This window comes from Portunus trituberculatus, chromosome 2, assembly GCF_017591435.1.
Source record: "Portunus trituberculatus isolate SZX2019 chromosome 2, ASM1759143v1, whole genome shotgun sequence".
Taxonomy (NCBI): domain Eukaryota; kingdom Metazoa; phylum Arthropoda; class Malacostraca; order Decapoda; family Portunidae; genus Portunus; species Portunus trituberculatus.
This window is the reverse complement of record NC_059256.1, coordinates 5,934,634-5,949,633: the sequence shown is the minus strand read 5'-3', so window position 1 is coordinate 5,949,633 and position 15,000 is coordinate 5,934,634. Positions and strand designations below refer to the sequence as shown.

At 39.2% G+C, this 15,000-nt stretch overlaps 1 protein-coding gene across 1 annotated transcript in view; it reads left to right on the top strand.

Annotated features, from left to right (window-relative positions):
• Nucleotides 1–2,129: 2,129 nt before the first annotated feature.
• LOC123501574 (band 4.1-like protein 5) overlaps nucleotides 2,130–15,000 on the top strand; it is a gene marked incomplete at its 5' end in the record, with an annotated part of 20,454 nt that continues 7,583 nt past the window's right edge. The window contains 11 exons of the mRNA XM_045250496.1: nucleotides 2,130–2,178; nucleotides 4,069–4,147; nucleotides 6,604–6,701; nucleotides 8,510–8,630; nucleotides 8,862–8,949; nucleotides 9,290–9,480; nucleotides 10,388–10,525; nucleotides 11,573–11,850; nucleotides 12,241–12,474; nucleotides 12,762–12,977; nucleotides 14,811–14,892. Of these exons, the coding sequence (XP_045106431.1) occupies nucleotides 2,130–2,178; nucleotides 4,069–4,147; nucleotides 6,604–6,701; nucleotides 8,510–8,630; nucleotides 8,862–8,949; nucleotides 9,290–9,480; nucleotides 10,388–10,525; nucleotides 11,573–11,850; nucleotides 12,241–12,474; nucleotides 12,762–12,977; nucleotides 14,811–14,892 (1,574 nt within the window). The remainder of the gene's footprint in view (nucleotides 2,179–4,068; nucleotides 4,148–6,603; nucleotides 6,702–8,509; nucleotides 8,631–8,861; nucleotides 8,950–9,289; nucleotides 9,481–10,387; nucleotides 10,526–11,572; nucleotides 11,851–12,240; nucleotides 12,475–12,761; nucleotides 12,978–14,810; nucleotides 14,893–15,000) is intronic.

The following is a 15,000-nucleotide window of genomic DNA, read 5'->3' as shown; positions in this document are numbered from 1 at the left end:
TGATATGGGGTGGATCAGAGAGAGAGAGAGAGAGAGAGAGAGAGAGAGAGAGAGAGAGAACACACACACACACACACACACACACACACACACACACACACACACACACACACACACACACACACACATCCATATCTTTGCTTACCTTTCTAACTTCCTCAAAATGGTTCCATCACCCCTCCTCACATTTTTGTCCCTGCACGCCACGCCACTGACGCCCCCGTGGGAAACATACACTGGGTGGCAATGAGACACGTTCACCCACACACTGCTGCCACCCATTCACCCGGAAATGCCCAGGAAATGCATTAAATAAGCGTTTAAAAATGGCTGAAATTCCGGGCCATTGATCCTGACGTGTGGGTTTTGATGAGTGTGTTTGTGTGTGTTTTTTGGAGAAATGGGTATTTTTCAGCTAATGGGGAGGGTATGGGTGAGTGTCATGGGTACTGGGGGTTAGGTAGAAGGTATGGGCTTTTACTGTATGGGTCTAGAAGTGCAGGAAATAGACTTAGAGTGAATAAAATGGGTTTCAATACCAATGTGTGAATTTAAAGCGGAAGACAAACCGATCTGCATTCAAAGTTTCAAATGAATGGGTGGTTTTTAGCTAATGGGGAGTGTATGGGTGGGAATTATGGGTACTGGGAGATGGGTTAAGGATGTAGGTATGGGTTGCATGGGCTAGGAAGTGCAGAAAATGTGTAAAAATTCGAGAAAAAACAGTTTGAATAAGACGTCTTAATGGAGAGAGAGAAAAAAAAAGGTGAATGTTACCCTTACTTAATGGGTGTTTTACGGTAATGGGGAGGGTGTGGGTGGGTGAAATGGGTACAGGGAGATGGGTAAATGGTGTGGGTATGTACTGTATGGGTAAGCATGGGCAGGAAATGTGTTTAAAGTGAAATAAATTGCATTAAAAACCTCATAACGGGGATTTCCAAGTGTTGAGAGAGAGAGAGAGAGAGAGAGAGAGAGAGAGAGAAGGAGAGAAGGAGGAAGAGGAAAGGTGTGTGTGTCGAGGTAACATTTCTCTCTCTCTCTCTCTCTCTCTCTCTCTCTCTCTCTCTCTCTCTCTCTCTTCAGTTAACATTATTTTATATCTTACTTGCAATCTGTGTGTGTGTGTGTGAGAGAGAGAGAGAGAGAGAGAGAGAGAGAATATCGTACGGTTGGCAACACTGCTCTGGGCATGTTCCAGTGTTGCCACATCTGAGAGAGAGAGAGAGAGAGAGAGAGAATATGACGTCAGTTTGTTTGTTTGTTTACTGTTTCTCTCTCTCTCTCTCTCTCTCTCTCTCTCTCTCTCTCTCTCTCTCTCATGCATATTAATTCTGAATATTTCGTCATAGTGTAAAGGTGAATGACACACACACACACACACACACACACACACACACACACACAGGTGTGTGTGTGTGTGTGTGTGTGTGTGTGTGTGTGTGTGTGTGTGTGTGTGTGAGGAAAAGAATGAGAGCAAAATAATTCTCTCTCTCTCTCTCTCTCTCTCTCTCTCTCTCTCTCTCTCTCTCTCTCTCTCTCTCTCTCTCTCTCTCTCTCGTTATTCCTACTGATACTAGTTATTTCTAGTGTGAGAGAGAGAGAGAGAGAGAGAGAGAGAATTTCTTCTTCTTCTCTTCCTCCTCCTCCTCCTCCTCCTCCTCCTCCTCCTCCCATATTGTTCTTCTTCTTCTTCTTCTTCTTCTTCTTCTTCTTCTTCTTATTATTATTATTATTATTAGTAGTAGTAGTAGTAGTAGTAGTAATTAGTAATAGTAATAACAATAGTTACATACATATATTCCTACTACTACTACTACTACTACTACTACTACTACTACTACTACTACTACTACTACTACTACTACTAACTGTATGCTCGCTCACCTGGAGACGTGACCGCGTGTGTGTGTGTCTGTCTGTCTGTCTATCTCTCTCTCTCTCTCTCTCTCTCTCTCTCTCTCTCTCTCTCTCTCTCTCTCTCTCTCTCTCTCTCTCTCTCTCTCATTATTTTTCCTCCTCCTCCTCCTCCTCCTTCTCCTTTTCCAGTCATCATCATCATCATCATCATCATCATTATTATTATTATTATTATTATTATTATTATTATTATTATTTATTTATTTATTTTTCAGCATTGGCTTGACCCAACTAAATCGATCAAGAAGCAGGTGAAAAGTAAGTTATTATTATTATTATTATTATTATTATTATTATTATTATTATTATTATTATTATTATTGTTATTATTATTGTTGTTGTTATTATTGTTGTTGTTGTAGGTGGTGGTGGTGGTGGTGGTTGTGGTAGTGGTGGTGGTGACTGGTTGAGCTAGCTTTAATCTAGGTCACTGTACTCTCTCTCTCTCTCTCTCTCTCTCTCTCTCTCTCTCTCTCTCTCTCCTCGTTTTTTTTTCATTTGTAGTATTAAAAGTAGTAATTTTTGGACATTTTTTCTTATTTTTGCCCATAATTTACTCATTTACTCATCTTTACTCACCATTTACTCACCTTACTCATTCTCCGGGTAGATTTTATTAACTATTTTTCATTTCTACTAATTTTGGACATTTTTACTTATTTTGTCCATAATTTACTCATTTACTCATTCTTACTCACCATTTACTCATAATATATTGATGTTGGGATAGTTTATACTCATTGTTTTAATTTGTACCATTAAAACTATTAATTTCTGGACATTTTACTTACTTTTGCCCATTATTTACTCATTTACTCGTCCTTACTCACCATTTACTCATAAAATATTGATGTTGAGGTAGATTTTATTAATTATTTTTCATTTTACTAATTTTTGGACATTTTTCCTTACTCTTGTCCAAAATTTACTCATTTACTCATCCTTACTCATTCTTACTCACCATTTACTCATAAAATATTGACGTTGAGGTAGATTTTTTTATTATTTTTCATTTTTACTAATTTTTGGGACATTTTTCCTTACTCTTGTCCATAATTTACTCATTTATTCATTCTTACTCACTATTTACTCATAATATATTGATGGGGTAGATTGTATTAATTATTTATCCTTTGTAGCATTAAAAGTACTAATTTTGGGACATTTTTACTTATTTTGTCCATAATTTACTCATTTACTCATTCTTACTCACCATTTACTCATAAAATATTGATGTTGGGGTAGATTTTATTAATTATTTATCCTTTGTAGCATTGAAAGTAGTAATTTTTGGACATTTTTACTTATTTTTGCCCATAATTTACTCATTTACTCATTCTTACTCACCATTTACTCATAAAATATTGATGGGGTAGATTGTATTAATTATTTATCCTTTGTAGCATTAAAAGTACTAATTTTTGGACATTTTTACTTATTTTTGTCCATTATTTACTCATTTACTCATTCTTACTCACAATTTACTCATAAAATATTGATGTTGAGGTAGATTTTTTTTATTATTTTTCATTCTACTAATTTTTGGACATTTTTCCTTACTCTTGTCCATAATTTACTCATTTACTCATCCTTACTCACCATTTACTCATAAAATATTGATGTTGGGTAGATTTTATTAATTATTTATCCTTTGTAGCATTAAAAGCACTAATTTTGGGACATTTTTACTTACTCTTGTCCAAAATTTACTCATTTACTCATTCTTACCCATCATTACTCACCATTTACTCATAAAATATTGATGGGGTAGATTGTATTAATTATTTATCCTTTGTAGCATTAAAAGTATTAATTTTGGGACATTTTTACTTACTTTTGTCCATAATTTACTCATTTACTCATCCTTACTCACCATTTACTCATAAAATATTGATGTTAGGTAGATTTTATTAATTATTTATCCTTTGTAGCATTAAAAGTACTAATTTTGGGACATTTTTACTTACTTTTGTCCAAAATTTACTCATTTACTCATCCTTACTCACCATTTACTCACCTTACTCATTCACCGGGTAGATTTTATTAACTAATTTTCATTTCTATTAATTTCTGGACATTTTACTTATTTTTGCCCATAATTTACTCATTTACTCATTCTTACTCACCATTTACTCATTCTCTCCGCAGTTGGGCCGCCGTATACCTTCAGATTTAAGGTCAAATTCTACAGTTCTGAGCCAAATTTACTACGAGAGGAACTGACCAGGTGTGTATGTGTGTGTGTGTGTGTGTGTGTGTATGTGTGCGTGTGTGTGTGTATGCGTGTGTCATCTGCTTGTGTGGTTTTTGTGGTTGCAGTTTGTGTGCATCTCTCTCTCTCTCTCTCTCTCTCTCTCTCTCTCTCTCTCTCTCAAATAGCTCAAAATGGCATAATTAGTAATACAATGTCCAATACTGCATAATACAATGTCAATACTGCATAATACAATGTCAATACTGCATAATACAATGTCAATACTGCATAATACAATGTCAATACTGCATAATACAATGTCAATACTACATAATACAATGTCAATACTGCATAATACAATGTCAATACTGCATAATACAATGTTCAATACTGCATAATACAATGTTCAATACTGCATAATACAATGTCAATACTGCATAATACAATGTCAATACTGCATAATACAATGTCAATACTGCATAATACAATGTCAATACTACATAATACAATGTCAATACTACATAATACAATGTTCAATACTGCATAATACAATGTCAATACTGCATAATACAATGTTCAATACTGCATAATACAATGTCAATACTGCATAATACAATGTCAATACTGCATAATACAATGTCAATACTGCATAATACAATGTTCAATACTGCATAATACAATGTCAATACTGCATAATACAATGTCAATACTGCATAATACAATGTCAATACTGCATAATACAATGTCAATACTGCATAATACAATGTCAATACTACATAATACAATGTCAATACTGCATAATACAATGTCAATACTGCATAATACAATGTCAATACTACATAATACAATGTCAATACTGCATAATACAATGTCAATACTGCATAATACAATGTCAATACTGCATAATACAATGTCAATACTGCATAATACAATGTCAATACTACATAATACAATGTCAATACTACATAATACAATGTTCAATACTGCACCATTAAAATACGGAGTTCCACAGGGATCATTTTTGGGGCCAATTCTCTTCTTCATTTTTTCTTAACGAGCTTGCTGAGACGATTAATGGATGCGAGATTATTCAGTAGCAGAGGTGACATGCAGGGAAATTTATTTGTTTTAGAGATTTTTTGACTGACAGGAAAGAAAAATCGCTAAAAAGGGGAAATTATGGTGAGAAATATTAGCTTTTTACGTGTTTTTCCCCTGAATGTGAATAAATAATCATGTTTTGACCCTGAATATGTATAGATAATTTAGTGTTTTGTATAATCTTAATTCCTAGACGTAAGAAATAAGGCAGTTCTAGGTGGAAAAGGGAAATTTTAGCTTGTATGCAGGGAAATATTGTCTACTCGATCTGGCAGCTCTATTCAGCACGCCAACGATACAGTTCATGCACACGGGTCAAGTTACCGCGTTACATGACCTTATCTCAGCAGCACAAACATTTCCTCACACCAGGGATTGCTTTAATAAAACAATCTCCTTCTAAATGCAAATAAAACAATGTATTTTCATCAGAACCAGGGCAATCATTAGGCAAATTCCCGATAACACAACACTAACATTCGCTAACACCACCATCTTTCCTTGCAAACACATAAGAATCTGGCTGTTTATAATCCCACATGATGTTTGATAAGCACATTCATGAAACACACACAAAAAAAAGTGATGGGAATTTTACTCTCCTTAAACAAAGATAAATTTGACAACATAACACGGAAAATAGCCGCCATCAGTTACTGCCTCCTTATATACGGCACTGCAAACACACTTAATAAAACAAAATACAAAAGCTACAATATTTTGCGGCGAACACATGTATTGGAGGAGCAATTAAACTGGCTGAAAATTGACAAAAAAAATAATTTATATAGCTATAAATATATATAAGATAAACGCCAGAGTGGGTTGTGCATTTTCCCGCCAAGACAGAGGTGACACAGAGCGGTACACGAGACGCCAACAAGACAACCAGCATGTCCCCCACACCAACACACCAACACACACACCAGGGCACACTCACATGGAACTCTCTCCCATACAATATAAAGCAATCGAACACCATACATATGTTCAGAAGTAGACTGGAAAGCTTTCTACTAAATAATGATAAATATTAATTGAAACCGTAGCCCCGTAGTCACACTCAAGCCACCTCTGTAAGTAGCGTAGAAAACTTTTTAGCTTCAACATTTACTGATCTATATATCGATGTTTTCTTAGGTGTAGATCGTATGTAGAACTGTACAGAAAAGACATTTGTATGGAATAATTGGTTTTGATTCTCTCTCTCTCTCTCTCTCTCTCTCTCTCATTTTGTCAATTTTTACTCATTTTTCTCTATATTTACTCATTTTTACTAATTTCCCCGTTTATTTACTTATTTTCGTCCATTTTTCTCCATTTTTTTTACTCATTTGCCCATTTTTTACTCATTTCCTCATGTTACTCACCATTTACTCACATTGCAGGTACCAGTTCTTCCTGCAGCTGAAGCAAGAGATACTCACCGGACGACTCGATGTGCCTTACTCATCAGGGATTGAGTTATTTGCCCTTAGCTTGCAGTGTGAGTCTGTCTTACTCATCTCTCTCTCTCTCTCTCTCTCTCTCTCTCTCTCTCTCTCTCTCTCTTCTTCCTTCAGTACTGGGACACATTTTTACCTTGAGTTTTGTGCACCATTAGACCATTTTATTGACATTAGCAAGGGTGTATGGAGGGCACAAGATTAATGGCCACAGTCTTCACTATTTTAATCCCTTCAGTACTGGGACACATTTTTACCTTGAGTTTTGTGTGCCATTAGACCATTTTATTGACATTAGCAAGGGTGTATGGAGGGCACAAGATTAATGGCCACAGTCTTCACCATTTTAACCCCTTCAGTACTGGGACACATTTTTACCCTGAGTTTTGTGCACCATTAGACCATTTTATTGACATTAGCAAGGGTGTATGGAGGGCACAAGATTAATGGCCACAGTCTTCACTATTTTAACCCCTTCAGTACTGGGACACATTTTTACCTTGAGTTTTGTGTACCATTAGACCATTTTATTGACATTAGCAAGGGTGTATGGAGGGCACAAGATTAATGGCCACAGTCTTCACTATTTTAACCCCTTCAGTACTGGGACACATTTTTACTTTGAGTTTTGTGTACCATTAGACCATTTTATTGACATTAGCAAGGGTGTATGGAGGGCACAAGATTAATGGCCACAGTCTTCACTATTTTAACCCCTTCAGTACTGGGACACATTTTTACTACGAGTTTTGTGTACCATTAGACCATTTTATTGACATTAGCAAGGGTGTATGGAGGGCACAAGATTAATGGCCACAGTCTTCACTATTTTAACCCCTTCAGTACTGGGACACATTTTTACCTTGAGTTTTGTGCACCATTAGACCATTTTATTGACATTAGCAAGGGTGTATGGAGGGCACAAGATTAATGGCCACAGTCTTCACTATTTTAACCCCTTCAGTACTGGGACACATTTTTACCTTGAGTTTTGTGTACCATTAGACCATTTTATTGACATTAGCAAGGGTGTATGGAGGGCACAAGATTAATGGCCACAGTCTTCACTATTTTAACCCTTCAGTACTGGGACACATTTTTACCTTGAGTTTTGTGTACCATTAGACCATTTTATTGACATTAGCAAGGGTGTATGGAGGGCACAAGATTAATGGCCACAGTCTTCACTATTTTAACCCCTTCAGTACTGGGACACATTTTTACCTTGAGTTTTGTGCACCATTAGACCATTTTATTGACATTAGCAAGGGTGTATGGAGGGCACAAGATTAATGGCCACAGTCTTCACTATTTTAACCCCTTCAGTACTGGGACACATTTTTACCTTGAGTTTTGTGTACCATTAGACCATTTTATTGACATTAGCAAGGGTGTATGGAGGGCACAAGATTAATGGCCACAGTCTTCACTATTTTAACCCCTTCAGTACTGGGACACATTTTTACCTTGAGTTTTGTGTACCATTAGACCATTTTATTGACATTAGCAAGGGTGTATGGAGGGCACAAGATTAATGGCCACAGTCTTCACTATTTTAACCCCTTCAGTACTGGGACACATTTTTACCTTGAGTTTTGTGTGCCATTAGACCATTTTATTGACATTAGCAAGGGTGTATGGAGGGCACAAGATTAATGGCCACAGTCCTCACTATTTTAACCCCTTCAGTACTGGGACACATTTTTACCTTGAGTTTTGTGTACCATTAGACCATTTTATTGACATTAGCAAGGGTGTATGGACGGCACAAGATTAATGGCCACAGTCCTCACTATTTTAACCCCCCCTATGAGTTTCTGAAGCCATGTGTGTGTGTGTGTGTTTGCAGCCGAGCTTGGTGACTATGATGAAACGGTCCACACGCCTGGGTTTGTTTCCGAATTCCACTTCTGCCCAGGCCAAACTGACTCAATGGAGGAAGACATACTGGAGAAATACAAGGAATACAGGTTTGTGTCCATTATTTAATAGTTTTGTATTGTTTTTCTAAGCTGGAAGTCTTGTGCAGGAAATGTTGTCAATCCACCACCAAAACCACAAAAACACTCTTAAAAATGTCTTATCCTCTCAGCCAGAGACAACAGCTGGGTTTTCAAGAGAGTTTTTCCTCATAATAAATCAGAAACCTTGCTAATGGTAGTAAAATTAACTCTATCTCTCTATCTCTCTCTCTCTCACAGTGGCCTGACCCCAGCCCAGGCGGAGCAGAGTTACCTGAACAAGGCCAAGTGGATGGAGATGTATGGGGTGGACATGCACACTGTTCTGGTGAGTTGACGCACACACACACATACACACACACACACTTGTCCTTAATTAACGTAACCTAACCACACCTCACACACCACAGGGTAAGGACGGCCCACACACACACACACACACACACACACACACACACACACACACACACACACACACACTTGTCCTTAATTAACCTAACCTAACCACACCGCACCACACTACAGGGTAAGGACGGCCCACACACACACACACACACACACACACACACACACACACACACACACACACACACACACACACACACACACACACACACACACACTTGTCCTTAATTAACCTAACCTAACCACACCTCACCACACCACAGGGTAAGGACGGCCAGAGTTACCGCCTGGGCCTCACACCGACCGGCATCCTGGTGTTTGAAGAGGAGACAAAGATTGGACTGTTTTTCTGGCCCAAGATCACCAAACTCGACTTTAAGAAGAAGAAACTGACGCTGATGGTGGTGGAGGATGATGACGAGGGCCGCGAGCAGGAACACACTTTTGTATTCAGGTATGGGGTTAGGTTAGGTTAGGTTAGGTTAGGGTCTATGGAGGGCAGAAGATTAATGGCCACAGTCTTCAGTACTGGGACACATTTTTACCTTGAGTTTTGTGTGCCATTAGACCATTTTATTGACATTAGCAAGGGTGTATGGAGGGCACAAGATTAATGGCCACAGTCTTCACTATTTTAACCCCTTCAGTACTGGGACACATTTTTACCTTGAGTTTTGTGTGCCATTAGACCATTTTATTGACATTAGCAAGGGTGTATGGAGGGCAGAAGATTAATGGCCACAGTCTTCACTATTTTAACCCCTTCAGTACTGGGACACATTTTTACCTTGAGTTTTGTGCACCATTAGACCATTTTATTGACATTAGCAAGGGTCTATGGAGGGCACAAGATTAATGGCCACAGTCTTCACTATTTTAACCCCTTCAGTACTGGGACACATTTTTACCTTGAGTTTTGTGTGCCATTAGACCATTTTATTGACATTAGCAAGGGTGTATGGAGGGCACAAGATTAATGGCCACAGTCTTCACTATTTTAACCCCCCACATGAGTTTCTGAAGCTGTACAAAATCACCAAATAGTCACCACAAGGAATATAGAATCATGTCATGCTACTGTAGGGATTAAAACACACCAAAACACAACCAAAGACACCCAAAACACCCCATAACACACTAAAACACCCCAGAAACACACACAAAAACACCCCTAAAACACACCAAAACCACCAAAAACACACCAAAACACCTCAAAAACACACCAAAACACCCCAAAAACACACAAAAACACCCAAAAAACACACAAAAACACACCAAAACACACCGCAAACTTAACCAAACCTTGCCTTAAGCCCCGAGCCTAACATAACCTAGCCTAACCTTTCCTTCCACCCCCACAGGCTCCACAATGAGAAGGCTTGTAAACATCTGTGGAAATGCGCAGTTGAACATCACTCATTTTTTAGGCTCAAGGCTCCCAGTAAAGGTCCCTCCGGCAGACAGAGCTTCTTCAGGATGGGGTCTCGTTTCAGATACAGGTGAGAGAGAGAGGGTGGTGAGAGAGAGGGAGAGAGAGAGAGAGAGAGGGAGGAGGCAAGAGAAGGTTAGATTAGATTGATTGAGGTTTTGTTGATGTTTTTATAGTAAGAGAGATAGAGAGAGAGAGAGAGATTTGATATATTTAGAGAGAGAGAGAGAGAGATTTGTTGATGTATTTAGAGAGAGAGAGAGATTTGTTGATGTATTTAGAGAGAGAGAGAGAGATTTGTTGATGTATTTAGAGAGAGAGAGAGAGAGAGAGAGAGAGAGAGAGAGAGAGAGAGAGAGATTTGTTGATGTATTAGAGAGAGAGAGAGAGAGAGATTTGTTGATATATTTAGAGAGAGAGAGAGAGAGAGAGAGATTTGTTGATATATTTAGAGAGAGAGAGAGAGAGAGATTTGTTGATATAGAGAGAGAGAGAGAGAGAGAGAGAGAGAGAGAGAGAGATTTGTTGATGTATTTAGAGAGAGAGAGAGAGAGAGATTTGTTGATATATTTAGAGAGAGAGAGATTTGATATATTTAGAGAGAGAGAGAGAGAGAGAGAGAGAGAGAGAGAGAGAGAGATTTGTTGATGTATTTAGAGAGAGAGAGAGAGAGAGATTTGTTGATATATTTAGAGAGAGAGAGAGAGAGAGAGATTTGTTGATGTATTTAGAGAGAGAGAGAGAGAGATTTGTTGATGTAGAGAGAGAGAGAGAGAGAGAGAGAGAGAGATTTGTTGATGTATTTAGAGAGAGAGAGAGAGAGAGAGAGATTTGTTGATGTATTTAGAGAGAGAGAGAGAGAGAGAGAGAGAGAGAGAGAGAGAGAGATTTGTTGATGTATTTAGAGAGAGAGAGAGAGATTTGTTGATATATTTAGAGAGAGAGAGAGATTTGTTGATATATTTAGAGAGAGAGAGAGAGAGAGAGAGAGAGAGAGAAACAGTTAAATAGATAGATAGAATTGAAAGAGAAAAGTTTTGAGAGAGAGAGAAACCTAACCCAACCCAACCCAACCCAACCTAACCTAACCTAACCTAACCTAACCAAACCCAAACAGCGGCCGGACGGAATTCCAGACCACATTGCAACAGCGGACAAGACGAACTGTGCAATTTGAGCGTCGACCGAGCCAGAGATTTGCACGTAGACAGAGCCACGTGCAGAGAGAGAGGCAGAGGAAGAGCATGGCTGAGCGTAGAGCAGAAATCGGAAAAGCTGCGACTTCTACTCCTGATTCCACTACTACTGCTACTACTACTGCTGCTACTGCTACTACTACTGCTGCTACTACGCCTCCCCCCTCCCCTGCTGCTACTCTGGGGATCGGCGAGCTTGGTATGTTGTTGTTGTTGTTGTTTTTGTTGTTGTAAATTAATTTTTTTGTATATATATTTTATTTTTTAGTTTAGTTTTGCTTCCGTGTTGTTGTTGTTGTTGTTCCTTGCTTGTTGTTGTTGTTGTTGTATCTCTCTCTCTCTCTCTCTCTCTCTCTCTCTCTCTCTCTCTCTCTCTCTCTCTCTCTCTCTCTCTCTCTCTCTCTCTCTCTCTCTCTCTCCATCCCCATGTTGCATAGTTAAATTCCTCCTCCTCCTCCTCCTCCTCCTCCTCCTCCTCCTCCTCCTCCTCTCCTACCACCAACACCACCACCACCACCACCACCAACACTAATATATGCAAAGAAAAACCCTTTTAACCTAACCTAACCTAACCCTAACCTAACCTCAGACGTCCACCACCACCGCCACCACCCTGAGGACCGCCTGGACTCCCTCATAAGGACCATCGCAAAGACCTCAGGGCCCTCAAGTCACCCTGAGCCGAGCATTAATGAGTGTGGCCATATTCCGGCAAGGCCACTGAAAGAAACGCTTTTGGAATCGTTGACTTTAACAGCTTCCTGCACGGCCGCTGGGGGTGGTGAGGGGGCCGAAGGGGGTAGAGATGCTGTAGGGGGTCTCGGTAAGGGCCTGTGTGCGTTTGTGTGTCCGTGTGCTTGTTTGACCGCTGTGTGTGTTTTGTAAGTGTGTGTGTGTTTAGGTGGTGGTCTTTGTTTCTCTCTCTGTGTGTGCTGTGATCGTTGGCTAGTGTTTGTTGTTGTTGTTGTTGTTTATATATTTGTTCCTGTTTTGTGTCTCTCTCTCTCTCTCTCTCTCTCTCTCTCTCTCTCTCTCTCTCTCTCTCTCTCTCTCTCTCTCTCTCTCTCTCTCTCTCTCTCTCTCTCTCTCACTCTCTCTCTCTCCCGCCAGACACAGACACACTTCTCGGCAAGATGAAAAATATCGACACCACCTCCACCACCACCACCACCACCGCCACCACCACCGCCACCACCACCCCGCCAGTGCCGAGGGTGAAGGACGTCAATGTGGTGGTGGTGCCGAACAACCAGGCCGTCGGGAAGGGATTAGGGGGGGTCAGGCCTCCTATACCCCCAGACCAGTTTAAGTCAAATATTCTTAAAGGTAGGTTGGGTTAGGTTAGGTTAGGTTAGGTTGGGTTGGGTTGGGTTGGGTTAGGTTAGGTTAGGTTAGTTAGGTTGGGTTAGGTTAGGTTGGGTTAAATTGGGTTAGATTGGGTTAGGCTGGGTTAGGTTGGGTTAGGTTAGATGGGGTTGGGTTAGGTTAGGTTGGGTTAGGTTAGGTTAGGTTAAGTTAGGTTAGATGAGGTTAGGTTAGGTTAGGTTAGGTTAAGTTAGATGGGGTTAGATTGGGTTAGAAATATATTTAAGTACCATTTGAAAGTTTTAATTAAGTCAATTTAAGTCAAGAAATAGATGAGATTAATGTGTTTTTATTTATTTATTCTATTTATCTATCAATTTATTCATTTCCCTATTTATTTACCTACCTATTTATCTATTGATCTTTTTCTTCAAAGGGAAACAAAAACATTATAAAAACACCCTTAAAAACACTTCATTCTTTCACTACGACAATTTCCACGGCCATAGAGACAACTAACGAGATTTTTAAGACAATTTCTCCTTTCAACAAGCCACAAATCTTGCCAATGCATCACTAGAGCCACAAAAACACCCTTAAAAACGCTTCATTCTTTCACTACGACAATTTCCACGGCTATAGAGACAACTAACGAGATTTTTAAGACAATTTCTCCTTTCAACACACCACAAATCTCACCAATGCATCACTAGAACCACAAAAACACCCTTAAAAACGCTTCATTCTTTCACTACGACAATTTCCACGATCATAGAGACAACTAACGAGATTTTTAAGACAATTTCTCCTTTCAACACACCACAAATCTCACCAATGGATCACTAGAGCCACAAAAACACCCTTAAAAACGCTTACCAGAGCCACAAAAACACCCTTAAAAACGCTTCATTCTTTCACTACGACAATTTCCACGGCCATAGAGACAACTAACGAGATTTTCAAGACAATTTCTCCTTTCAACAAACCACAAATCTCACCAATGCATCACCAGAGCCACAAAAACACCCTTAAAAACGCTTCATTCTTTCACTACGACAATTTCCACGGCTATAGAGACAACTAACGAGATTTTTAAGACAATTTCTCCTTTCAACACACCACAAATCTTGCCAATGCATCACTAGAACCACAAAAACACCCTTAAAAACACTTCATTCTTTCACTACGACAATTTCCACGGCCATAGAGACAACTAACGAGATTTTCAAGACAATTTCTCCTTTCAACACACCACAAATCTTGCCAATGCATCACCAGAGCCACAAAAATACCCTTAAAAACGCTTCATTCTTTCACTACGACAATTTCCACGGCCATAGAGACAACTAACGAGATTTTCAAGACAATTTCTCCTTTCAACAAACCACAAATCTCACCAATGGATCACTAGAACCACAAAAACACCCTTAAAAACGCTTCATTCTCTCACTACGACAATTTCCATGGCCATAGAGACAACTAACGAGATTTTCAAGACAATTTCCCCTTTCAACAAACCACAAATCTCACCAATGCATCACCAGAGCCACAAAAACACCCTTAAAAACACGTAAATCTTCAACTGGAGCCCTCGGAAAGCTAGCATGGGGAGAGAGCTATGCGTTTCACAATACAGGCCAGAGAGAGAGACAGAGAGAGCAAGGCGTTTCTATGTACGGGTCAATTTGTCATGACGTAAGATTGCAGGAAGAGAGACTGTGTGGTAGTATTGGGACCTTTAAAACCTGACCTTACATGACCTTGATTTGACCTTATCTGACCTTACGTGACCTTATCTGACCTTACGTGACCTTATGTGACCTTGATTTGACCTCATTTGACCTTTCTCCACAGCCAAGGCAGAGGAGGAACTGAAGAAGGCTCCGCTGACCTCTGACCTTGATAATAAGATCACCAAGATTAAAGTGTCTAATGGGTATGTTGTTGTTGTTGTTATTGTTTTTCTTTCTCCTCCTCCTCCTCTTCTTCTTCTTCTTCTTCTTCTTCTTCTTCTTCTTCTTCTTCTTCTTCTTCTTCTTCTATT